General features: G+C 37.0%; 1 protein-coding gene across 1 annotated transcript; it reads left to right on the forward strand.

The window, feature by feature from the left end:
• Positions 1 to 1,108: 1,108 nt before the first annotated feature.
• Positions 1,109 to 13,823, forward strand: LOC143597859 (subtilisin-like protease SBT5.4). Its single transcript, XM_077076238.1, has 11 exons — positions 1,109 to 1,225; positions 10,514 to 10,623; positions 10,702 to 10,799; positions 10,883 to 11,047; positions 11,287 to 11,389; positions 11,497 to 12,037; positions 12,119 to 12,213; positions 12,457 to 12,699; positions 12,794 to 12,908; positions 12,990 to 13,179; positions 13,285 to 13,823. The coding sequence occupies exons 1-11, from the start codon at positions 1,109 to 1,111 to the stop codon at positions 13,821 to 13,823; spliced, it is 2,316 nt and encodes a 771-aa protein (XP_076932353.1).
• Positions 13,824 to 26,870: the final 13,047 nt, after the last annotated feature.

Consider the following 26,870-nt stretch of genomic DNA (forward strand, 5'->3'; position numbering starts at 1 on the left):
GTGATATAGACCATTGTAAGTAGTTGATGGAATAAATAATAAGTTGTTTGTAAGTTGTTTGGAGGCCTAACGCAATCAAATCTTGTTATAGAATATGATTGTTATTATTGATTATAGAATGAATACAACGCCCAATATATAGATAAACTAATTACAGTTTTAGTTAAATAGCAAATCAGTTTTAGTTATAAAAAAAATTGATACCCTCAATAATAATAAACTTGTCTGTCTAAAATAACTTAGTCTAACAACACAAGTTGAGGGCAGGGAATGACCTGCAACTTGGACCGCAGAAACTCAAATCTTTGTAAAGACAAGGGCTTTGTAAATACATTAGCAACTTGATCATCAGTGGAGATAAACTTGACGTTCAGCTTTCCTTGAGTAACCTGTCCACGAACAAAGTGGTAAACTGGTAATCTACTTCAACGTGTTTCGTGCGTGCATGAAATAGTGGATTAGCAGAGAGATAGATCGCACCAAGATTATCACACCAAAGCAGTGGCGGCCCAAGGTTTTTAGAGGTCTCAAGCTAACTATCAAGTTAGAGGCTCTTTTTCAAACATTTTTTTTAATATAAACCCTCCTCCTTTATCCGGGCTTGGGACCGGCAATAATAAACCAAAATCGTTTATAGTTGGCGGAGTTAAAATTTTTTTTTAAAGTTAAATCATGTCGGTGGAAAACAATGTTAACATGAAATTTATTTTTCTAGCTTTAGTAGATCCAAATTGTTTAATGAAATAGTCATTTGCAAATTCATTGTTTATAGGATGATTGTCATTTGTAGGTTCATAACCAAAGCGTTGGTGCCTTGCTAACCAGACCGAGCTCATGAAGGAGAGATTTTAATCATATCAGTTCTGCTAAAGTATAAGCAATAGCCTTATATTCAGATTCTGTTGAAGACCGAGAGATAGTTCGTTGTTTACGAGCGGACCATGAAATAACCAGGTGGGGTTTCAGGAAAGATAGAGATATATGGCGGTTCGGGTCTTGGTGAGGGCCGGGTAGGTACAGGGGTATGATATGGGAAGGCATGTTCATTGAAACGAACGTGTCGGACAATGTATATCCATTCGGTAGACGGATCAAAGCACCGGTAACCATGGTGAACAAGGCTGCAGCCAAGAAAGACACATGGAGTGGACCAAAAATCAATCTTATGACGGTTGTACGGACGAAGATAAGGAAAACATTGGCATCTGAAAACACGAAGGAAAGAGTAATAAGGTTTTCATTTAAAAACATGCTCATATGGAGATTTGTTGGAGGAGACACGAGCGGGGAGTCGATTGATTAAGTAAACAGCATGTTTCAAAAGCAAATTGCCAGAAACGTTGAGGAAGATTGGGTTGTGCCAGAAGGGCAAGTCCTGTTTCCACAACATGGCGATGACGACGCTCTACGATCCCATTTTGCTCACTTGTATATGAGGACAAGATGCAGGTCCTCTAGAATGGATCTCACAACTTTAGTCGGATCAATCCGTGTTGTTGGTTAGCGGAAATCACCAACAACACTCGAATCTCGGATCTTAGTTTGTTAAAATAAGAGAGAAGTGGGTGAAGGGTGGAGAGAAACTTTATTTCCAGAGGTTATGTTTCTTAAGTTGTTTGGAGAAATGGGTAAAGTGACACTTTTATAGGGTCCCCATTTCTCCAAATTTTACATTTTAATCGTGCAAAATAAACGGACCGAGTACGAAATACATCGACTAAAAGCAAACTAAAACGACATGCACAATCCTAATAACAATATAGAATATTGGCCCTACATTCTTCCTCTAGGATTGAGTATGTCGAGGAACCTTCGTCAAGTTCTTTGCTTCGTCTTTATTTCTTAAAACTTAGTATTTGTCTTGATCTAGAATCTTGAACCAAATTGGATTTTGGACAAATCTTTATTTCCCGATTTTGTAGACTTGAATTTCAATCTTATTTTCTGGGAAGGATTGGCAACAGCATATTTGAAAAACATTAGATGCGGGAGGCTTGGCATCTAATTTTCTTTTATTGACTTTCTTGAGCCGACTGGTTTCTGTCCTTGTCTTCAGACACAATCAGTTCATTTTTTTTAGGTTCAACCATCAACTTTCACGTTCTCGTTTTCTTTTAAGCGCTTCAGTATCTGAAACTCCAAGCAAGACTTGATTTTGATCTACCTGTCTATGTATAACTACACAAAACTTAGAACAAATAAGATTCGTTCACGGACCCTCTCGAGGGTCAATGAAAAATTCATTCACAGGCCCTCCCAAATTTAGTCTCTCAACTTGTAAGTGATTTGTTTAAGTCCTAGGTTTCCAACAAACTTTGCATGAACGACCTTGACAACAAAACATATGATTTTGAATAAAACAAGGTTTAATAGAATATATACAAACACAATAAAAACTTAAATTCTTTTTGGCATTTTTATATATTTTAAAATTACGAAAATATATACATAATATTTTGAAGTTGAAACATAAAATAAAACAAAAACAAAAGTTAAGATTAAAGATGAAATTAATATTATATACAAAAAATATTTACTTAAAATTTTACTAAATTAATTTTGTGAGAAAGATCACGACATGGAATCACATTAGCTGATAGAGAGAGCGCGCAACAATGAGCTAATGCGAAAGGTATTCTATCATATTTTAAGAGTCTTAATTTTGTGTTTTATATACACTTGTTAGACAATATTTTAGGCCACACAAATGCTCTATCAAAGCATCTTAAAAAAAGAGTCAAGACTTGTTAGAAACATCTACGTCGATAAACAGGACAAACTGAGCATTGAATAATTTAATACAAAAAGGGTTTGAAAAGATGTTGGATAGAGTGACATCTTTTTATGAAAAAAAACAAGATTTAAGATGCTAGATATGACGAAAAGTTATGATAATAAAAAAAACAGAAAGTACGGTTTTGGACATGCAAATTCAATAAGATGCAAATTCAAGAAGTTGGAAATAGATTTAGTGAGGTCTCAACTAGTTTGATAGAAAATATGTCCGGTTTAAATCCTTGTGACTCATTTTCTAGGTTTGGAATATCTAAGATAGTGGCATTTTCAGAGATGTATCCAAATGACTTTAGTAATGAAGAAAGAGGATGTAGTTAGGGTGATCTTTCGACCTTTTATCATGTAACATCTCGGATTTTTTGTATTTGTATTTGTTTAAGTTTGAATTGATTCGGGAACGTAATTTGGATCTTCCAAACTATTTAAAACTTGTATTTATTGGTATTTAACTTGGTTTAACTTATTTTATAATTTCATAACTTTTAATTATGCCAAATAGCCCTTAGAAACCTTTAAAATCGCTTAAAACGGCTAAAAATCGCATTTTCGAGAACTACAGGGACTAGCTTTGCCAATTCTTTCCTATTTTCGATTAAATTAACGAAACTTAAACTCCAAGAAATGTTATAGCTGGTCCAATTTTGTTTTCTTGGTGTCCAAGCCAAATTTTGTTAGTTATTGTACTAAATTTCTCATTAAATAACTTATTTTGTTTCCTAATTTGTTTTTAGCATCCAAATCGCTTATTTTTGGCATAAATCAGGTAAATTAAGGTCCAAGAAAAGGATTATAACTAAAATACAAGTCCATATTCTTAAATTACTGATAAATCACGAAATCTTTGATATATTACATTGATATTCTCATTAAAATCGTATTTTGTTACTTAAACGAGTAAATCTTTCAAATATAGTTCGTTTTTGTAATCTCTATATAAACACATCATAATTCTCTGCCACAAACCTATATCCTAACCCTAGAGAGACCTCCTAGCCGTAACCTACCTCTGAACATCACCAAACCTTTTGGTTTTTGCTTATTCGTTGAAGATACAATGCTTGTTCGTTTGACTTTGCATGCGTATGGACCTTTGACTCATCAAATCTCTTGATTCTTTCACTTTCAAGGTAAGTTGTAAACATAGGAATCATTCATATACATTCCCTAGTCAATAACCTTTAATCAATTTCGGTGGTTGAAGGGTGTTGACTGGTCAAATCGTTTAAAACTCGTTAAAGGGCAAAATAGTCAACAAGTTTGACTATCCGTTTTCTCATACTTCTGGTCGGATTCAACGTTCGGTCCAGAAGACTTTTATTCTCATAACATGATTTTAAGGCTACTGACCAAAACCCGACTTTTATTCTCGTAACATGACTATCCGCTTAAATCTTAAATTTAAACATAACTTAAGTTCTAAACGTCTGTTTGGATTGATTCTAGGGGCCACGAGTTTGTTTTTATTTATATTATCGTATCCTAAAATCTCAGATTCTGAATTATATTTATCGTTTGACATGTAGTAGACGACTCGCTTATTCGTTAGCTCGTTTAATCGCATTTAGTAATCGCTTAAGGTGAGTTTATCATTCCCCTATTTTACAACTTTTCTAAACGTTTTGGGGACATATGCGTACGTATTTGTATTTCATACTATATATATATATATATATATATATTCAAACAGATGCATACGTGTTATTGTGAGTGATTTAATCAAACATACGTGCTACTTGCTTACTTGTGTTACCATTCAATCAATCGTATATTGGGATTACTATTCAATCAATCATATAGCGGGTGTTCCTGCTAGTGACCAACGCCCGATTCGCTTGGCAACGGTCTGCATACTTGTTTATGGTTTGATTATATTTACCGCACTTCTCATGTTATGCTATTTATATTGTTGTGTCAAAACTGGTGATATTCTCACTCAACTTTATGTTGACAAAACTCCATTTTATACGCATATATAGGTTGCTTGTATTGAAGATTGAAGTTTGGACATATAGACAAAACCTTATGATATAATCAAGTTAATATTTATTTGAGCTTATATTTGTATATTTAAATTGTTTATTGTATTTGGATATTGTGTGTGTAATTGCAATAAAATAATTAATTAGATATTGTCATATTTATATTATGATAGTATCTTCGAGCTGTAAACAATCAGATCACGCCCCGACATTTCCGCTTAGGTTGGGATGTGACATATCACACTTGAAAGGAAGATAGTAATTTTGCAAATTTGGGTGGAATGTGTGACCTTGCTCAGGTAATGGTGGAATGGGTGGAATGTAATGGCTTGATTTCAAGTTATCAAAAACCGAAGAGGAGAAATCTGCAGCCCATGTGTTTAAATGTATTTATTATTGTGTTTCTATTTTGTTTAATTTATATTATATGAAATACGGTAAAAAAAAGTGAACGTTACCCCTAACATTTTGTTCTAGATCCGTCACTGGGTCAGGTTGAATAACCTATGCTAGTTTTTAGTAACTCTATGAGCGTTTATCATCCCATAAACCTAATTCAGTTGGATAGAATATTGGTACTTGTTATCTACAATATTTATGACATGATTTTAATATCAACTTCTTTCTATCAATAAAGTTTATAAAATTGTAGAGCACATGCTAAAATTTAAGTATTATAGCTAAGAAATGAAAATAAAAGAAAAAGAAAAAAGTTAACGTAAATGCAGATAAAAGGAAAATGCAAATAATAAAACAAAATGATCGATAGATCTTGAAACAAAATTGATCTTTTGTTGGGTGATAAATATACTAACAGTGTTTTTTTTAAGTGTATAACATGATAGAGATTAACACTGAGATTTTTTTTCTTCCTAATTAAGGGCCCTTAGATTTTTGGGGCTCAAGCCCATTGGGCCAGCCGTGGTTATAAGTACCGAAAAATCCAGATAAAAAAAAACTATTCGTAAGTCTCATGATCTTTGGGAATTGGGACTACCTAGAGTCTAACGTCAATGATAATGATATAAAGCATGTAGGAATAGGATCGAACAAGAGAAAATAGCCATAGATAATTGTTGATCTTAAAACATGAACACATTAACGGTGTTTAGTGATTAGGTCACATAACCGTGACTTCCGGCAATTTACTATCTAACTTCGTCAGACATTAGCCAAAGTACAAACTACTAAGCCTAATTAAAACACTATCACATGATAATTAACATGACATAATCTTTCGTTATGAACTTGAATACTTCCCCTTAAACTAAAGATAGTTTAAGGACTTCAATCCATCAATTCTTCTTGTTCCAACTTGCATCGACATCTTCCTTCTTCACATCATATTCTACAACACTCTTCCGTGTATCAATCTTGATATCCTCATGCTGCATTCTTCCTTCCATCATTCTTGCATAAGATTTTACTATTGGATCATCTATCATAATGTCAATTGTCGTCAACGACTTCGTTCTTCACTTACATTTTAAGTTTGCTTGTCTCTGTTTATGCACTTACCTTATGCTCTCCTTCGTTTATTTCATTCTTCATCACTACATGTCATACGCCCTTAAAACGGGCTGGATATGACACATTGTTGTCTACGGATCAACCATGACCCAAACAGAGTCTTGGATGCAATCGCATCACTAAAGTAATTAAAGGGTTGTTAATAAATGTCTACACTATTATTACATCAACTAAAACATCAAAAGGTTCTTTATTTAGATATCATCATAAGGCACCCTCTTAGTTTCCACTATCGTTCGTCTACATGCACTTCCCCATCAATAAAGTTTCCTGTAAGTACAAACTCTAAGTACGTCAACAAAAATACTAGTGGAGTCATGAGTTTAAGACACATAAATAAACAAATTATAATGTTTGACACATATGGTATATGAACCAATGAAGTCCACAATCAATCATACATCTAGCGTACGTGCTCCCAAGGGGGGCGGATACAAAAATGTTTTGTAAGGTGGGCACAATATGGGTTGGCGCAAAATTTGGCCGGGTCAAGTTAGTGCAAAATAAAATAGGAAATGTTTTAAGTTAGTGCAAAATAATTCCTAAAATTAGCCACTAAGACCCTCAAATCAGCTAATCATGCATCTAACTAAGATTTAAATCATAAATAAAAATGAATATTTATGTAAATTAGCAGCTAAATATGTATTCAAATCAAGTTATCAACATTCAAGAGATAAAAAATAAATAAAGAAAAGAGTAAACTTACTAGCTCGACTCAAATTTTGTCCCGGATCGATTGGGCTTCATACTCGTCGAGTGTTGCGTATTTTTAAGTTTACTGCTTCTGTACTTATATTTATTAATTATCGCACTACACAACTGAGTTCATGCCGAGCTTTAGCTCATTTAAGGCCACTACACGAGCTTGATCCGAACTTAAACTCATTTAAGTTTTTTCTCAAAATATATAAAAAAAGTTAGAACAAATATAAATTAATTAATAAATAATAAACAAGCTAATCTCGAGCTTGAAAAAATAACTCACATGCCGAGATCGTGCCTAGTTCAGCTCAAACTCGGCTCGACTCATTTACGCCTGTACTTTCTCAAAAAGTTCTTGGGCACTTGGGCTTAAATTGGGATTTTTGGTTATGTATAGCAGTGTAAGTTTGGGCTGGACAGTGAGCACATGCCCACCCTCCTTCGGCCTTGCATCCGCCTACCCAAACATACCATAAACATTACAACCTTCCCCAACTATTTCCCTGCCAGGATTAATAAAATATGCAGGATGTATGATGCAACGATTCCAGTGAGAATTTCCTTGCATCGGGTCACTGTGCGTGTGAGTCTCCACAGATGGTACTGCTCGTATATACCCCTGGCTCACTCCCTGAGTTACTAATTGTGTTGTTAAAGTTGGGACAGAATAATGGCAGAAATAAAGTCTTGATTGATTATATACCAATAAAGGTGTAGGAATGTATCAGCTCCCAAAAGATTAAGTAAAAAGAGAAACACTCAGACTCACTGACTTAGGATTCCTAAGTTAAACAAGGACGTGTCCGTTTCACATAATAGAATTGAATTGGAATTAAAATTTGCATAGGATTTGGAATTAGAAAGAACTGGATTTGGAATATAAACATTCTAGTAGAAATTGGAATTGGAAGGAATTGAAATCCAATTCCATTATTGATGTTTTCATTTGACCATGAATTGTAATATATCATCACATATATCACCGCATCTCCGGCCAACCCCACCACTTTCAGGTAGGGGTGACAAATGGGTTGGGTCAAACGGGTCATGGGTCAAAATAGGTTTGGGTCGGAATGAGTTGGGTCAGAACGGGTCGATTAAAAAAGGGTTGATTTGGTTTGGGTCAAAACAGGTTTGGTTTTTTTTATTTTTTTTACGAGGATAACGACGGAAACATTTTAGATTTTTTGTTTTTTATTTATATTTTGCGTTATGATTTTTTTATTATTATTTTTTTGAATCTTTTTAGGGGTTTTCTATTAAGATCAAAAAAAATATTAAAAAATAATAATAATAAATTCATAACTCAAAATATAAATCAAAAACAAAAAATATTTAAAATGCTTTATTCGTTGTCCTCGTTAAAAAATAAAAAATAATAAAAACAAACTCAAGAAATGAGTCGAACTGAACTGGCCCGAGGCGACCGAGCATGAACCGAACCGGGGCGTCAAACCGGACGCGAACTGACCCATAGTGTCGAACCGAACGCGAACACACCCAAAACGTCGACCTATCAAATATTCCTATGAATTACTTGAATTCCTCCACATTTTGGAAGAACTTGGAATTCATTTATTTAAAGGAATTTGAAGTAATTGAAATGCAATTCCAATTCTTTGATAACCGTACACACCAAAATGGAATTAAGATTCTAATTCCAACGAAATGAATACGCCACGTAGGGCTGTTAACGAGTCGAGCCAGGGTGTTTTCGAGCTCAGGCTCGAAATTAAACGGGGTAACTTAGTTAGGCTCTAGCTTGATTTTAAAGTTAAACGAGCTTAAGATCGAGCCAATGAGCCGAGCCATGAATCAAGCCGAGCCACAGTCAATTTTGGCTCGGTTACAAAAATGATCCAAATCAGCTCAGGATGTTTAAAATCAACTTTTTATAGCTAGTTTTAATCGAGCTTTTTTCGAGCGAGACACATGCCCGAGCTTCGAGCCTCGAGCTTTTTGAACAGCCCCCACGTCATGGGATTTTAATTCCAATTTCTTTGAATTTTCACAAATTCCATGAAACGAACACGCCCTAAGGTTAAATAACTGAATTACCTTGGATATGTCCTACGATGATTCTTGTGTGTACTGCCCTAACCAAACTTGGGTGAAGATTCGAGTTTTAATTCTTGGTTTAACAAAGTTTCTATTTTATGAAATTGTGTCTTACAACAAGTAATTGTATGGATTTGGTTATCACAAATATTATATGGGTTATTATGGAAACAACTTTTTGTTATTAAGGTATTGTCTTTTAAAGATGAAAGTTTCTATAATAATTAAGTTTGGGTTTTCCTAATTAGGCCTAGTGATGTATTTTAACGCCCAACATAAATTAAGATAACATGACACTTTAAAGATGGATTAAACCACTCCTCACTTGTATTGAATTTGTTCAAAAGGGTCATGGATTATGCTTTTTACGGGTTGTTAAAAGACAAAGGACAATATATTAAATTAACAATTAATAGGAGTGAGATAGAGTTAAATAGATTAAACCATTTTCTTTGGGTGAGATGAAGTGAACAAGAGAAAAATGAGTTATGTGATGCTTATGCGGTGTTAAGGAGGTTAGAGTATACCCATGACCTTATGCTACGTACATAAACTATATATAGCTATAACCTATTATACTAATTAATTATAATCTGGTTATAAAAGTAATTATAGATGTGGTGATAAATGATAAATCTGATAATGTGAAGATGGAAGGACATTTCGGAATATAATGGATTACCAAAAATAATAAATAAATAAAAATGGAGCCTTTTAAAGAATGAAGTTTTTATATTTCTCTGTTCATAAACGCTTCTCGACTTCAGTTTTGTTTTTCTTTATAAAAAAACCGTGCACATATAGCAGGCTATTAATTAACTATCCCATTTACTTATAATAATTAAAGCAGGAATAATTGTCCATATATTTTGCGTAGTAAATAATTAGTTTAATTACAAATTAATCATGATTTGATATAACTTACTAATTAGACTCAGCTATTTCCAAAATAAACTATCTGTTTGATATGGTTAATTACCTTCCAATATTGGTTTTTTTGCCTGTTTAAAAGAAAAAAAAATGAAGATGGCTTAACAAATTAATCCAACTGCAACAAATTAAAGAAAAGGTGAGGTGGGGAATTGAATGATTTAATTCTTCTTTCAAACTATTTTATAGATTTTATTATGTTGTATTTCTTCCTGTGACTATTACCAGCACTGGTTGCAAAAATCGTGCCTAGGCGTCGAGTGTAATCCCCGAGTGCTCCCCGCCTAAACCAAGTCAGGAATGGGATGGCTAGGTGTGTTGTCCGAATAGTTATTAATCTTGCATTAATTAACAAATGCAGAACATGAATTTTTCTAGTACTCTTTTGACCATCTTCATCACAATATGTGTGTTGGAGTCTTCATCTTTGGCAATCAAAAGCAAAATGGTGAAGTAGCATTCATTTTATGACATGTTTCTCTTTTCTTTTTCTATAAATTGATTTTATATATATATTTTCGGATTTTCAGTCTTATATAGTCTACTTGGGAGGATTAAATCATGAATTTGAAGCATCTCAAATTAAAGATTCTCACTTTGAGTTGCTTGGTTCAATGTTAGGGAGGTAAATGTTTGGTATACAAAAAACAAAAATAAACCTATGTTAAATTCGCCCCTTAATTTACTCTATGTTTTGAAACAGCAAAGAGAGAGTTGACGAGGCCATGATTTACTCATACGATAAACAGTTTAACGGCTTCGCTGCTCTTCTTGACGAAGAAGATGCAGCTAAAATTGCAGGTTTATTATGTTCTTAAAACACTCGACTTATTTGTTGTGTGAAAATCTATAATGACGATTTAATTTACGTGTATATCATGTAGAGCACCCCGGCGTGGTGTTGATGATCCAGAATAAAGGAATAAAATTACACACAACCCATTCCTGGGATTTCTTAAAGCTTGAAAATAATGGTCTAGTTGGTTCATCTTCTTTGTGGGCGAAAGCAAAATATGGTGAAAACATCATCATTGCCAATCTTGACACGGGTAACTTGTTTTGTGCTTTGGTTGTCATTTTTTTTTTTTTTTTTTTTGTATTAGTAGGTTTCTAGAAATTAATAAACATACCTATGTATTAAAATCAAGAACTTTAACAAGAAATCAAGAACTTTAAACTATTAATTATAATTAAAGGTTAGAAATATAATGGTAGTTACACACTGACTGATTAGTGACTATGGTTTATGATTGTCACCCATCGGTACCGATATTGTATCATTTGGCAGGTGTTTGGCCTGAATCAAAAAGCTTTAGTGGTAAGGGTTACGGACCCATTCCATCTAAGTGGAAGGGCGGATGTGACAACCAAACCTTAGTTCCTTGCAACAAGTAAGCATATATATATTAGTAACATATGTATATATTAAATTATTACTCTTTTCTTTTTATTTCCATTAAAACATGCATACCTATTTATATATTGGTTATGTTTGCAGTAAACTTATTGGTGCCAAGTACTTTAACAAAGGTTATCAGGCCTCATATGGACAACTAGACCCTTCAATGAACAGTGCACGTGACCACAAAGGGCACGGTAGCCATACATTATCAACTGCAGGTGGTAACTTTGTTCAAGGAGTGAGTTACAAAGATGAATTTAATGGAACCGCAAAAGGTGGTTCACCACGAGCCCGAGTGGCAGCTTACAAGATCTGCTGGCCACCATCTTCAATTTTTGGAGCTGAATGCAATCTGGTAGATATAGTCAAAGGTTTTGAAACCGCCATCCATGATGGGGTTGATGTAATTTCAGCATCTCTTGGCGGAGATGCAGCCGAATACATGTATGATGGTCTAGCCATTTCCTCGTTCCACGCAGTCAAGAATGGAATCACTGTTGTGTTTTCTGCAGGGAATAGTGGACCACAATTTGGAACAGTCACTAATTTGGCTCCATGGGTTATAACTGTAGGGGCTAGCACGATTGATCGCGAGTTTCACTCTTATGTTCACCTTGCAAGTGGACTTAACTTGAAGGTTCAAAAAATATTAATACATTATTCTCTTGAGCTTTAAAATCTAGTGTTAGCTAATTTCTTTGTTTGTCTCATAATACAGGGATTAGGCACGCCTAATCTGTTGCCGACTGATGGATTGTATCCACTAATCAGTGCTGCAAATGCTAAAGCTGATCACGCAACAATGTTAAATGCGTACGTACCTTTACCTTTATTTTTAAAGTTAGAAGAAAAAAACATCTTTTGGAAACGAATTGATGGGGTTTTATTTTCTTAGTTACACTTGAAATCTGGGTTAGCCGCTATCTAAGATACCTACCTTAGAGCATCTCCATCATTTTCATAATTTTCTTGAAACAATTAATTCTTAGTTTCTCTCAGTTTTGTATTGTAGTATTAATGATTTAATGACATATATATGTACATGTGTGCGCATAGAATGCTTTGCAAAGATGGAACACTTGCCGCGGAAAAGGTTCAAGGGAAGATTGTGGTGTGCCTAACGGGAGGCAATAGGGTTAACAAGGGCATAGAAGCTGCGACTATTGGTGCTGCTGGCATGATTCTTTGCGATGATAAAACCAAAGGCAATGCCATAATGTCTGATCCTCATGTGCTTCCAGCAGTACACATCACATACGCTGATGGGCTTCGTCTCTTTGCCTACCTCAACTCTACCAAGTAACTACCATCAACCCAATTCGGCTACCTCGTGTTTCCACCTTTATTCATTTTATTTACTCTATTCCTGACATGATATGTTATGTTGATGTAGTAATCCATTGGGCTACATAGCCCGTCCTGAAACTGTTATACATGCGAAGCCTGCTCCAGTGATGGCCGATTTCTCTTCTAGGGGCCCGAATTCAGTCTCACCACAAATTCTTAAGGTGCTCTCTTTTAGAGAGGCATTATGCATTGCATGTTATTAACTGAAAATGAATTATCTTTATTTTATGACAAATGTGCAGCCTGATATTACGGCGCCTGGAGTGAATATCCTTGCAGCATATTCTGAAGATGTAAAGCCGGTATTACCATATAACTTAGACACAGGCACTTCAATGTCTTGCCCACATGTTGCTGGAGTTGTCGGTCTTCTCAAAAGTGTCCACCCTGACTGGAGCCCTTCTGCTATCAAATCTGCTATCATGACCACCGGTAAACTTAACTAGATTGATCGCATGAGTTAGTTATATGTTAAGTGTCTCCCATATGTTGGTTTAATAACTGATTAATATCAATCCTGGTTATATCTCTGTGCAGCAAATATAAAAGACAACAGAGGGATCCCGATGCTGGACGACATTAATATTGAGGCGACCCCATTTAGTTATGGAGCTGGACACATTAACCCAAATCGCGCAATGGATCCTGGACTGGTTTATGATCTAACCATACACGATTATCTCGACTTTTTATGCAATAGAGGATACAACAAAACCATAATTCAAAGGTTTTCTGGTCAACCTTATGAATGTCCTAAAAACTACAGCATCTTAGACTTCAACTACCCTTCCATAACTGTCTATAAACTTAATGGTACCGCCACAGTTACAAGGAGATTGACGAATGTGGGCCCACCCGGCACGTATGCAGTTTGTGTTAAGAGCCCTGTTGGGATATCAGTGGATGTGGAGCCAAAACGTCTTGCATTTGGGAAGAAGGGTGAAGTACAGAAGTTTGAGATGACAGTCAAAGCAGATGGCAAAAGAGTAATTAAAGATTATGTTTTCGGGGAACTACTGTGGGCTAATGGCAAGCATTACCATGTGAGAAGCCCCATTGTGGTTTCTGTGGCCTAAACCATTTAAAAGTAATTGTTTTGAGTAAGTAATGACCTGTTACTTGTTCATTGGTTTTTATTATTTGTTATTTTGTTGGGTTTGTTTCTATGGAATGTGATTCAGGTTTATTAATGTTCCCCTTCTCTATTCTATATTGTTATTATTAATCCTATGGATATCGTTTTTTTTAATGGCCAAATTTTATAGACGAAAAAGAGGAGCTTCTAACAAGAAGCCAGAAGCCCAAGGTACAACTGAGACTCTGAGAGTCTAAAAATTATAACATAACAATACAAGAAACTAAAAGTTGATTACAACGGAAAATTAATAAAGGTGAATTAGCTTCAAGACTCCCAATCCTTTTGTATATAGTTACGTCAATTAATAGAAATATAGAAGTGACGATGTATTTAACAAACCCTATTTATAAAAGTTGATACAATTACGTGTGTAATGTTAAGAAAGAAATATACAACTTTCAGTAAATCTGAAGTCTGAAAAATAATGTTTTTAGTATAATAGGCATATAGAGATAATAATCTACAACTATCCTATACTTTGTAAAATCTTTTTTTCATCATGTATTTTTCATGTTATAATAATTGATATTTTTTTTAAAATAAATAACTAAATATTAGAACTAAAATAATAAAACTATACAATTAATTCTAAACTAATTAATTGAGCCATGTTCAATCTATCTCCACCGGTTTTCCCAATGCATGTACGTTGGAAGATTCCTTGGAAGAAATTTCCTCTGGTGCATACAAGCTCCTTGAAAGATTATAACAATTCCTTTGATAACCTATTGAATAAGGTCACAATTAGTTAATCATATCCTCAAGTGATCGACACCCAAGATTTGTGGACCGGTAAATGTAAGTCCCCGAATTCCGATAATCCTATCGTTGGTAATCATACAAGAAACTTTCAAAACCAAGAAAAATTTCGTTTTATTTAAAACCGATTCAGAGTAAATAACAGCGGAATAATAAGTGTCAACATTCCCAAAAACTTAACAAAATTTTAACCCAAAGCAACTCGTTTTATTTGAAAACCAGTTCAGAGTATAAAATCAGCGGAAAATCACAAGTACTAAAACAAGTTCCCCAAAGCCGGGAATGATGCCCAAAACAAACTTTAGATATATCTAGTCATAGTTAAAAAGAAACAGTGTTCATTATTGAAATCCCCGACTAGATATGTCTTCAACCGTCCAAGTAGTTTCGAGCACGTCCAAGCGGTAAGCATCATCCTCTAAACCTGAAACTCACACTAACATACACACAAAGTCAGCTTAAGCTGAATGAGTTCAAGTTTTAATAATTGACATTTAAATAAATCATTCCAAGGGTTTAAATATAAAAACGGGATCTGGACAGTTAGGCCATAATAAACAATAAGTAGTCATACTTATATATATATATATAATTATATCCTTATGCTTAACATCCAAGTAATAACATCAGGGTCGAGCACACGTACAACCCAAACACGTAATATCCAAGTAATAACATCAGGGTCGAGCATACGTACAGCCCAAACACGTAACATTCCATCCGATGGTGATTATGCCACACGAGCCTCCCCCCTTACGGGCTTTCCAGGGCCCGCCACAGGATTTAGAACCTGAGTAGTATATTTTGGACCGGCCAAGGTCACCATCCATCCGTATGCAAACACAAAGTAGGCATACACAAACATCCTTAGTCGATAACGACCAATTAACATCGTCAATTATTGGCCATAAAGTAACGCATGTATAAACATACGTATGTATATATATATTTCATTCCAGAATATATCATAATGAAAGTAAGCCTATGGTCATAAAGTAACACATGCGTATACATACATAAATATCATCTCAAGGCATACTATGATACAAGTAAGCCTATATCCTTGAGCGTAGGCCATAAGTAATATATATAACCTTAAGGAATATATATGACCATAAACGAGTCTCAAATATCCTAAGGCATAGAATATAATTCACACATATTTTCATAAACCCACAAACACAAGTAAGGCCATGTAATACCATCCAATTAGTTTAAACAAGTAAAATCGGGTAAGTTGTAATATGGTGTGTATGCTAGCCCAAAACGTAAAAATGTAAGAAGGGGCATCATGAACTCACCTGACACGAGACACACAATCACAACAGGCTAGAGGACCCTTAAGTACTTCCACAACTCAAAAGCCTGTCGGATTACAAACAATAATTACTAACAGTACCGAATCGACTTGTTTATCCTACGAGGCGTTCTAACATGGTTTGATCTATCTAACGCCTCGACCTCGCCAAATTCATTTAAAACAGCCCCCCCCCCCCCCCGGGGCCTTGAATTAACCAAAACCACCCTTAGGAAAACCCGAGAGTAGAGAATTCCCAAATTACCCCCCGGAAGTGCTAGTAGGCGCATATGCGCGTTTAAGAGTTGTTTAGGCACTTAACATTCAACTCAGCCCCGTGTGGACCAAATTTAATAAAATCACAGCCAACAAGTCCACACAACACTACACGAGTTGGATGGGTCGATAACTCGCGAACACAACGCACCAACTATCAAATAAACGCGAATTCGCGTTGTACTAACCCGTTTGAGTAACCGACAACCAATTCAGCCCCAATACTTAAAAAAATAATTTTCCAACAGCCTGTATATCAAACCGAAGCTACCCGAACTGAATTGGTTGTTAATTCATTCAAACCTCGCGTTAAACGCAACAACTCACTATTCTAGACAACCGAATACTAACTTACAATCTACCACTAGTTGACCAATCAAACGAGCACCAAAGTGCACGATACTAAAGTATATTATATTAGACATACATAGGAAGATTATGGAGCAAAAACCTCAATCAAAACAGTCCCGAAAGGTACTCGAATGGACAGCCACCAGTTAAGCCTAAAACGAACGAATAGATCAATAACGAGTATAACGTGCAAATTTTAGTATGTAAAGATGTATTTTCTTACATAGGAAAACCATAGAAATAAATTATGAAATTTTACCAGAGTTGCATAAATGTCTTAGATTTAAAAAAATATTTTTATTATATTTTTCCAGTTGACACAAAAATCATAAAAATTCTTCCAACACAGAAAGGTATGTGCAGCTATTTCAGTGCGCAACAAAATGGTTTTATTTTTATAAAAATCATTACCCAACCAAATTAAATGATTCCAATTGGGTTTCATTCCTAACTCAAAATATTAAGTTCCAGAGGTGGAACCAACCAATTTGGACTTATCGAAAAAGAGTTATGATGTCGGGAAGACAGACCAGAATCTGTCATCCCGCATCAGCTTTGACACTCGATCTTATAAAATCATAAACACCATTCAAATCTCGTCCAAAAATTACATATTATACCTTTATGGAAACGAGACTCAAAGTAGAACATTATAGAAACAAGAATCGATCAAAAACAATAAATTGTCAATGAGTTACAGACCGAGCAATAAACGAGTACGAATCTGTCAGAAATTGTTATAATCAAAACTCAACCCTAACGTGTTCAACAAAGGGTTTAATGGTGAAAAAGAGTTATACTAAAATGGAATAGACCTTGAATTAGACGAGAGATGGCTGGAACCTGCTTGAAATGGCACGAAAACCGAGGTGGGAACACCTCCTTGCTGCCGATCGGACTCAAGGGAAGAAAGAAAAAGACTAGGGTTTATGTTGTACTAATTTTATACTTTGGCCCTCCCACTTGCAAAACGTATTATCTTAAACCAAAAGTTAAATGAATAGACTTACAAGAACGACTAGAAGGTCCCTAAAGATACTGGATCAGGTTTTGGTTAAAATACAAACTCTACATGGCAAAATCCTTTTTAACAAAAATTGACGGGTGTTACAGTAAAGATAGTTAAACCTAAAAGACTAAAACCTTGGACGAGGCGTATGAGTTGGCCAAATAAAAGTGTGCAAAATCGGTTTCCGAACCGGTTTGGTTTTGCATATGTCAAACCGGTTTGGGTCAAACCGGTTCAGTTTAGAAACCGGTTTAAGCATAGAACTGCCCAACCTGACCCAAACCGGTTTGGGTCGGTTTTAAACTGGTTTACCGGTTTCAAATTGGTTTTAACCGGTTTTAAAATCGGTTTGATTGAAAATAACCCAGACCTCTATACGAACCGGTGGTTTGGTTCAATTTGGGAACCGGTTTGGTAGAAACCAGTTTGAGAATCGAACCGGTTCGATTTCCAGTTAACCGGTTCCAATCAGTTTTTTTGCACCTCTATCTTCAAAAATCTTAAAGCATATCCAGCCTACAGGGAGGACGACGAATCCAAACCCATTCTTCTGAAAGGCTCATTATTATTAAAAAAAAACTATATATTTTATATAACTTTGTTTTAAAACATAAGCCCGATTTCATATACGAAAAATGGACGGAAATGCAAACGAAAATCATCACTAATTTAAACAACACTTTGAACCAGTAAGAGCATTCTCATCCTATCCCCCAAATTTGTGTGAGGGGAGTTTATAAATTATAGGGTGGGGTTTTGAGTGGTTGTAAGTGTAAATTATAGGGATGGAGAGAGAAAATGCAGTGATTATTTGTAAATTTGAGGAAAATGTAATGATTTTTAATAAATTTATAAGGTATAGAGAAAAAACTGTAATGGTAAAAGTATTAAAAAATATTATTTAGCTAAACAAATGTAAGGCCCCGAACCCGGTAGCCTTACTTTAGCGTCGGATTTACTCATAAACACAGTTCTTACAAATCAGAGTTCATTAAAACTTTCGCGGAATATAAAAACTTTCATAAAACATTTCGTAACAAAACACGCCTTGTCTTAAAACATCATTTTGTCTTTCAAAATTAACGAACATTAACTTAAACGTCTTGAGTCTTTCGATGCCAGCCTCTTATTCAGTGCCACGTGTCTCCTCAAGCGAGCTGCCTCATCCTACTCACCTGCGTGCATACTAAAAGTCAGCTACGCTGAGTGAGTTCTAGTTAATCAAGCAACTTATCATACAACCACTTCATACAATATATACGTATCCGAAGACACATAGTCCACTGTCTAACATGCCACTGTTTAACCACTTAATTACCCCTATAGCTTAGCCTCTTAATTACCCCTACAGCTTAGCCACTTATGCCACTTTATGCCACTTGATGCCACCTTAATAACGAAGTCACGTATAGGCTTACCCTACCACGTACTATCGTCATGCCACTAACACTCTTACTAGACTCTGCTACTTCTATCACACTCTACCACTACTTGTCTACAGCACTCTTTATACCAATACAATTTTTACATAATAAGCAAGTCGCATCATAGAATACATACACACTAACAACCACTTGACAATCACTCTCCTTGACGATATGTGCAATATCCGAAGATCGTTCACGTACCGACAAGCATTACATAATAGCTACTTGTATAACATCTATACACTTACCACTTAAGGTAAGTGTATTCACACTTTCGCATCTAACCTGCTTAACTTACCACTTAGCCTCTTATTTACACCTACCACCTTGCCACTTTGCCACTTTAATAACGTATAACGTTATGCCACTTTGCCACTTAATAACGTATAACGTTATGCCACTTTGCCACTTAATAACGAAAAACGTTATGCCACTTTGCCACTTTAATAACGTAAAACGTTATGCCACTTTGCCACTTTAATAACGTATAACGTTATGCCACTTTGCCACTTTAATAACGTAAAACGTTATGCCACTTTGCCACTTTAATAGCGTATAACGTTATGCCACTTTGCCATTTTAATAACGTAAAACGTTATGCCACTTTGCCACTTTAATAACGTAAAACGTTATGCCACTTTGCCACTTTAATAACGAAGGCACGCATAGGCTTACCCTACCACGTACTATCGTTATGCCACTAACACTCTTACTACACTCTTGCCACTTCTAACACGCTCTACCTCTACTTGTCTACAACATGCTTCATATCATTTACATAATAGCAAGTCACATCATAGCATTCATACCCACGTAATAACGATGGCACGTACAGGCTTTCCCTATCACGCGCTCACGTTATGCCACTAACACCCTTGCTAGACTCTTGCCACTTTTAACACACTCTACCTCTGCCTGCCTATATCACACTTCATATCATTTACATAATAAGCAAGTCACATCATAGCATTCATACCCACGTAATAACGATGGCACGTACAGGCTTTCACTATCACGCGCTCACGTTATGCCACTAACACCCTTAGACTCTTGCCACTTCTAACACACTCTTCATATCAGTTCAGTATTTACGTAATGAACAAGTCACATCATAACATTCATACACGCTATCAACCACTTGGAATTTACTATCCTTGGCGATACGTGCAATATCCGAAGATCGTTCACGTACCGACAAGCATTATAAAATATATACCTCGTATAACATCTATAGCATACAGTTACCGCTTAAGGTAAGTGTATTCACACTTCACATCGAGTATGCACACAGCCCCGAAAACATAACAAGGAAATGGGGCTAGAAACTCACCTGAACTCTACTTCTTCCTCTGATAGTTGTAAATCCATTCTTTAACTGAGCTCGGCTGACTGTATAAGTTACACGTATTAATACTCGCCTGATCTAATCTGGTGGCCTAGTATTAGCTTACTTTTACTTATCGTTTTAATCTATTCTCTAATCGAACTTGACTTTAGGCGAAGTTAAACCTTAGGCAAACTTAGCTTTAGGCGAAGTTAAACCTTAGGCGAACTTAGCTTTAGGCGAAGTTAAACCTTAGGCGAACTTAGCTTTAGGCAAAGTTGTCATCAGGCGAACTTGGCTTTAGGCGAAGTTGTCATCAGGCGAACTTGGCTTTAGGCGAAGTTGTCATCAGGCGAACTTAGCTTGCAGGCGAAGTTGTCATCAGGCGAACTTAGCTTGCAGGCGAAGTTCATCAGGCGAACTTAGCTTGCAGGCGAAGTTCATCAGGCGAACTTAGCTTGCAGGCGAAGTTGTCGTCTGCAGCTACTGTTCGTTCTTAAATCCCTTAATCACCTTCGTTTCTTAACCAAATAACTCGATTTAGGTGCCCACGGGATCGTCAGACCAGCGCCTACAAACCCCAACCATCAAATCGACCTAACATCGATGTTTAAAGGGTGCGATTTAGGCATATAGGTTACGGGTTATTTTTATCAATCGATTAACCCATCAAATCTTAACCATTTTCAGTAAGATTAGCTTTGTTGGATTCGTTTTTACCATACAAACTCAGATCTATCATTTCTCAAATCAAACCGAACCTATACGAGCGATTTCTAACTATAAACGTACCTTGAACGAGTCGAACTACGAACACGGTTAAGCCTTGATGTTGTTTTGGTCCGTCACGACGTTCCAGCACCAACAAGCTCGGGTTTTCGCCTTCGGATCTTGGTTCGGGTCGTGTGTGTTTTGGGTGTGTGTGTATGGAAATGAGGATTAAATGGTGGTTAATGGTATTTATATTTAGGGATCATGGGCTTAAGCCCATGGACTCTCCTTCCTTCTTTCATAACCCAAGTCCATAACCCATATCCATTACCCAACACTAGCCCGACCCATACCAACTCCTACTCTATTTATTTATTTCCCGATAATCCGAGTAAACTTTCCCTCTATTATTAAGTAATATAATTAATATCATTTTGGAAATTTCGGGATGTTACAAGTCTTCCCTCCTTAAAGAGATTTCGTCCCCGAAACCTAACTTATTCCCTATAAAAGGAAAACTTCTTATATTTACACTCTTTATTGAATCGCCTTTGCTTTCTGGGTTATCCCTCTTACTCCTGACTTGTAGTCGTCGAGCGGTGATCATGTGTTTTAGCTATTACGGTAGCTTGTCCATGAAGCCCTCGATGTACCAAGTCTCGTATCGCCTTCCCGGGGAACCATCTCCTATAATAACGCTAACTCTTAAGGCGACGCTTTACCATCACACAACTATTTATCATAACCAACATGCATTCAAGATAAATTCCTAGGTCGTTCATACAAAAACACAAGAAGTCACAAGTACTTCATAACATAAAAGGAAATCATTCAAGCTTGCTAAACAAACATAGGTTCGACTGCAACATAAAACACTCTTTAACTACTAAACATAAAACAGCTGTGACATGCCACTTATTCTCCTGCAACCTCCTCAGCAGTTAATAGACCATCCTTTCACGCGTTTCCTCTTCCTTCCCCCACTGCCACGGCTTCTCCACACGCCCTAGCTATGTGACCTGACTTACCACACTTGTAACACTTCTGGTCCTCGGTGCATTCACGGGAGATGTGCCCCTTCCTCCCACATCGGTAGCACTGATTTGGACCAGCCTTGCATTCCCCCAAGTGCATCTTCCCGCACACCTTACATGCTTCCTTTCTTGCCATCTTCTGTGTCTTTCTCCCTGCACGCTCCACGACATCCCCAGCTCTTTTAGTTCCTTTCCCTTTTTCCTCATCTTCCACTTCCACATCATCCGCCGCCAGATCATCATAGACCATCTCCGCCAACTCGACCGCCGACTCAAAGGTAACGGGTTTGTTGGCCCTGACTAACATGCGGACCTTCTGGGGAAGTCCTCTAACGTAACACTTGATCCGTTTCGCCTCGGTGTTCACCATGTCAGGAACCAGCCTAGACATGCGGTTGAATTCAGTGGTGTACTTACGATGTGTCATCTTGTCCGCCTTCAGATTCAGAAATTTCATCTCGGCCCTCTCAACCTCAGCATCAGCACAGAACCTTTTCATCACTAACTCCTTAAGGTCATCCCACCTCATGGCCTTAATCTCCTCTCGGGTCTTCCTTTGTTCGACAGTTTCCCACCAGTACATGGCCTCATCTTCAAATGACTGAGTGACATAACCCACTGCTTGGTCGGGACGGCATTCACTAATTCGGATTTTCTTGTCCATTGTGGTTATCCACTGGATAGTAGCGATTGCGTCTCCCAACCCAGTCAGCTTTGGCGGGTCGCATCCTTTGAAGGACTTATAGTTGCACCCATCTCGGCCTCTTTCCCTGTCATCGACCTTCACAGACTTATCCTCACTCGAGGCCTCTCTTTCTCCTTCCCCATCCTTCCTACCATCACCACCCGCCCCTTCAGCAGTTCGTTCACGGCTTCCAGCAGATCTTTCGGGATTCAGGTTCTTCATAGCAACAACTACAGCTTGAACAATGGCTGCTTGGACTGCAGGGCTAAGTTGAACCTCTTCGTTAATGTTCTGGTCTCCTCCAGCTGCCCTTTCTTCACCTTCGGTGTTAGAAGCTGTCTCAACCGAAAGTTGCTGGACACGACGAGGCCTGTCGCGTCGTCCAGTGCGACCTCCAGCTCCAGCAATGTCTCCAGCCCCAGCCATCGTATTCTAAAAGGGAAAACACAAACATCATCACTCAAGGAACTATTTAGTACAAGGATAGCAAGGCTAACAGGTAATAACAGTGGCCAGCTGTGACTAGCTGATCACGTTGCTTTCCGTGTCCTATACACTTCCCTTTATGAGTCTATTTGTGCTGGTTCTACTTAAGCAGTTAGTCAAATCAACAATCAATTATTCATATCCCTGCCGTTCACGTATCTTTTCTTTCTCATTAACATATATCATTTAATTATACACTTTACCTTTACTGATCTTGCTTGAGCGACACATGGCATTCTTGAACTGGCATCTTCTTTCTTTTCTTACTTAAATCTCATTCTCTGTTCGAGTCTAAGCATGTAGGATGCTTAAATCTCTCGAACTTATGCTCTGATACCAACTTGTAAGGCCCCGAACCAGGTAGCCTTACTTTAGCGTCGGATTTACTCATAAACACAGTTCTTACAAATCAGAGTTCATTAAAACTTTCGCGGAATATAAAAACTTTCATAAAACATTTCGTAACAAAACACGCCTTGTCTTAAAACATCATTTTGTCTTTCAAAATTAACGAACATTAACTTAAACGTCTTGAGTCTTTCGATGCCAGCCTCTTATTCAGTGCCACGTGTCTCCTCAAGCGAGCTGCCTCATCCTACTCACCTGCGTGCATACTAAAAGTCAGCTACGCTGAGTGAATTCTAGTTAATCAAGCAACATATCATACAACCACTTCATACAATATATACGTATCCGAAGACACATAGTCCACTGTCTAACATGCCACTGTTTAACCACTTAATTACCCCTATAGCTTAGCCTCTTAATTACCCCTACAGCTTAGCCTCTTAATTACCCCTACAGCTTAGCCACTTATGCCACTTTATGCCACTTGATGCCACCTTAATAACGAAGTCACGTATAGCCTTACCCTACCACGTACTATCGTCATGCCACTAACACTCTTACTAGACTCTGCCACTTCTATCACACTCTACCACTACTTGTCTACAGCACTCTTTATACCAATACAATTTTTACATAATAAGCAAGTCGCATCATAGAATACATACACACTAACAACCACTTGACAATCACTCTCCTTGACGATACGTGCAATATCCGAAGATCGTTCACGTACCGACAAGCATTACATAATAGCTACTTGTATAACATCTATACACTTACCACTTAAGGTAAGTGTATTCACACTTTCGCATCTAACCTGCTTAACTTACCACTTAGCCTCTTATTTACACCTACCACCTTGCCACTTTGCCACTTTAATAACGTATAACGTTATGCCACTTTGCCACTTAATAACGTATAACGTTATGCCACTTTGCCACTTAATAACGAAAAACGTTATGCCACTTTGCCACTTTAATAACGTAAAACGTTATGCCACTTTGCCACTTTAATAACGTATAACGTTATGCCACTTTAATAACGTAAAACGTTATGCCACTTTGCCACTTTAATAACGTATAACGTTATGCCACTTTGCCACTTTAATAACGTAAAACGTTATGCCACTTTGCCACTTTAATAACGTAAAACGTTATGCCACTTTGCCACTTTAATAACGAAGGCACGCATAGGCTTACCCTACCACGTACTATCGTTATGCCACTAACACTCTTACTACACTCTTGCCACTTCTAACGCGCTCTACCTCTACTTGTCTACAACATGCTTCATATCATTTACATAATAAGCAAGTCACATCATAGCATTCATACCCACGTAATAACGATGGCACGTACAGGCTTTCCCTATCACGCGCTCACGTTATGCCACTAACACCCTTGCTAGACTCTTGCCACTTTTAACACACTCTACCTCTGCCTGCCTATATCGCACTTCATATCATTTACATAATAAGCAAGTCACATCATAGCATTCATACCCACGTAATAACGATGGCACGTACAGGCTTTCCCTATCACGCGCTCACGTTATGCCACTAACACCCTTAGACTCTTGCCACTTCTAACACACTCTTCATATCAGTTCAGTATTTACGTAATGAACAAGTCACATCATAACATTCATACACGCTATCAACCACTTGGAATTTACTATCCTTGGCGATACGTGCAATATCCGAAGATCGTTCACGTACCGACAAGCATTATAAAATATATACCTCGTATAACATCTATAGCATACACTTACCACTTAAGGTAAGTGTATTCACACTTCACATCGAGTATGCACACAGCCCCGAAAACATAACAAGGAAATGGGGCTAGAAACTCACCTGAACTCTACTTCTTCCTCTGATAGTTGTAAATCCCTTCTTTAACTGAGCTCGGCTGACTGTATAAGTTACACGTATTAATACTCGCCTGATCTAATCTGGTGGCCTAGTATTAGCTTACTTTTACTTATCGTTTTAATCTATTCTCTAATCGAACTTGACTTTAGGCGAAGTTAAACCTTAGGCAAACTTAGCTTTAGGCGAAGTTAAACCTTAGGCGAACTTAGCTTTAGGCGAAGTTAAACCTTAGGCGAACTTAGCTTTAGGCGAAGTTGTCATCAGGCGAACTTGGCTTTAGGCGAAGTTGTCATCAGGCGAACTTGGCTTTAGGCGAAGTTGTCATCAGGCGAACTTGGTTTTAGGCGAAGTTGTCATCAGGCGAACTTAGCTTGCAGGCGAAGTTGTCATCAGGCAAACTTAGCTTGCAGGCGAAGTTGTCATCAGGCGAACTTAGCTTGCAGGCGAAGTTCATCAGGCGAACTTAGCTTGCAGGCAAAGTTGTCGTCTGCAGCTACTGTTCGTTCTTAAATCCCTTAATCACCTTCGTTTATTAACCAAATAACTCGATTTAGGTACCCACGGGATCGTCTGACCAGCGCCTACAAACCCCAACCATCAAATCGACCTAACATCGATGTTTAAAGGGTGCGATTTAGGCATATAGGTTACGGGTTATTTTTATCAATCGATTAACCCATCAAATCTTAACCATTTTCAGTAAGATTAGCTTTGTTGGATTCGTTTTTACCATACAAACTCAGATCTATCATTTCTCAAATCAAACCGAACCTATACGAACGATTTCTAACTATAAACGTACCTTGAACGAGTCGAACTACGAACACGGTTAAGCCTTGATGTTGTTTTGGTCCGTCACGACGTTCCAGCACCAACAAGCTTGGGTTTTCGCCTTCGGATCTTGGTTAGGGTCGTGTGTGTTTTGGGTGTGTGTGTGTGGAAATGAGGATTAAATGGTGGTTAATGGTATTTATATTTAGGGATCATGGGCTTAAGCCCATGGACTCTCCTTCCTCTTTCATAACCCAAGTCCATAACCCATATACATTACCAACACTAGCCCGACCCATGCCAACTCCTAATCTATTTATTTATTTCCCGATAATCCGAGTAAACTTTCCCTCTATTATTAAGTAATATAATTAATATCATTTTGGAAATTTCGGGATGTTACAACAAAAGAGAGAAATGTAGTATTTTTTTAGTGTAATTATAGAGATGGGGATAAGGGATAGGTTAGGAATGCTCTAACCCATGGAAGATTTCTTTAAATATTGTAGCAAATAATTATTTGCTTTGCTTTTTCTAATTATGTAATCTACGATTACTTCAGCTTTTCTAAAATTGAATAAATTAATATAATAATAATAATTTGAGATATCAAATGCTCCCAATTTATTCAATT

Source organism: Bidens hawaiensis, unplaced genomic scaffold, assembly GCF_021521415.1.
Source record: "Bidens hawaiensis isolate Kalapana, Puna unplaced genomic scaffold, B.hawaiensis_p1.1 tig00049150_1, whole genome shotgun sequence".
In the NCBI taxonomy this organism is placed as follows: domain Eukaryota; kingdom Viridiplantae; phylum Streptophyta; class Magnoliopsida; order Asterales; family Asteraceae; genus Bidens; species Bidens hawaiensis.

Coding starts and splice junctions, on each gene's coding strand:
- LOC143597859 (XM_077076238.1), top strand. CDS start 1,109: ATGGTGAACAAGGCTGCAGCCAAGAAAGACACATGGAGTGGACCAAAA. Junction 10,624..10,701: donor CTTGGTTCAATGTTAGGGAG/GTAAATGTTTGG, acceptor GTTTTGAAACAG/CAAAGAGAGAGTTGACGAGG. Junction 10,800..10,882: donor AGATGCAGCTAAAATTGCAG/GTTTATTATGTT, acceptor TATATCATGTAG/AGCACCCCGGCGTGGTGTTG.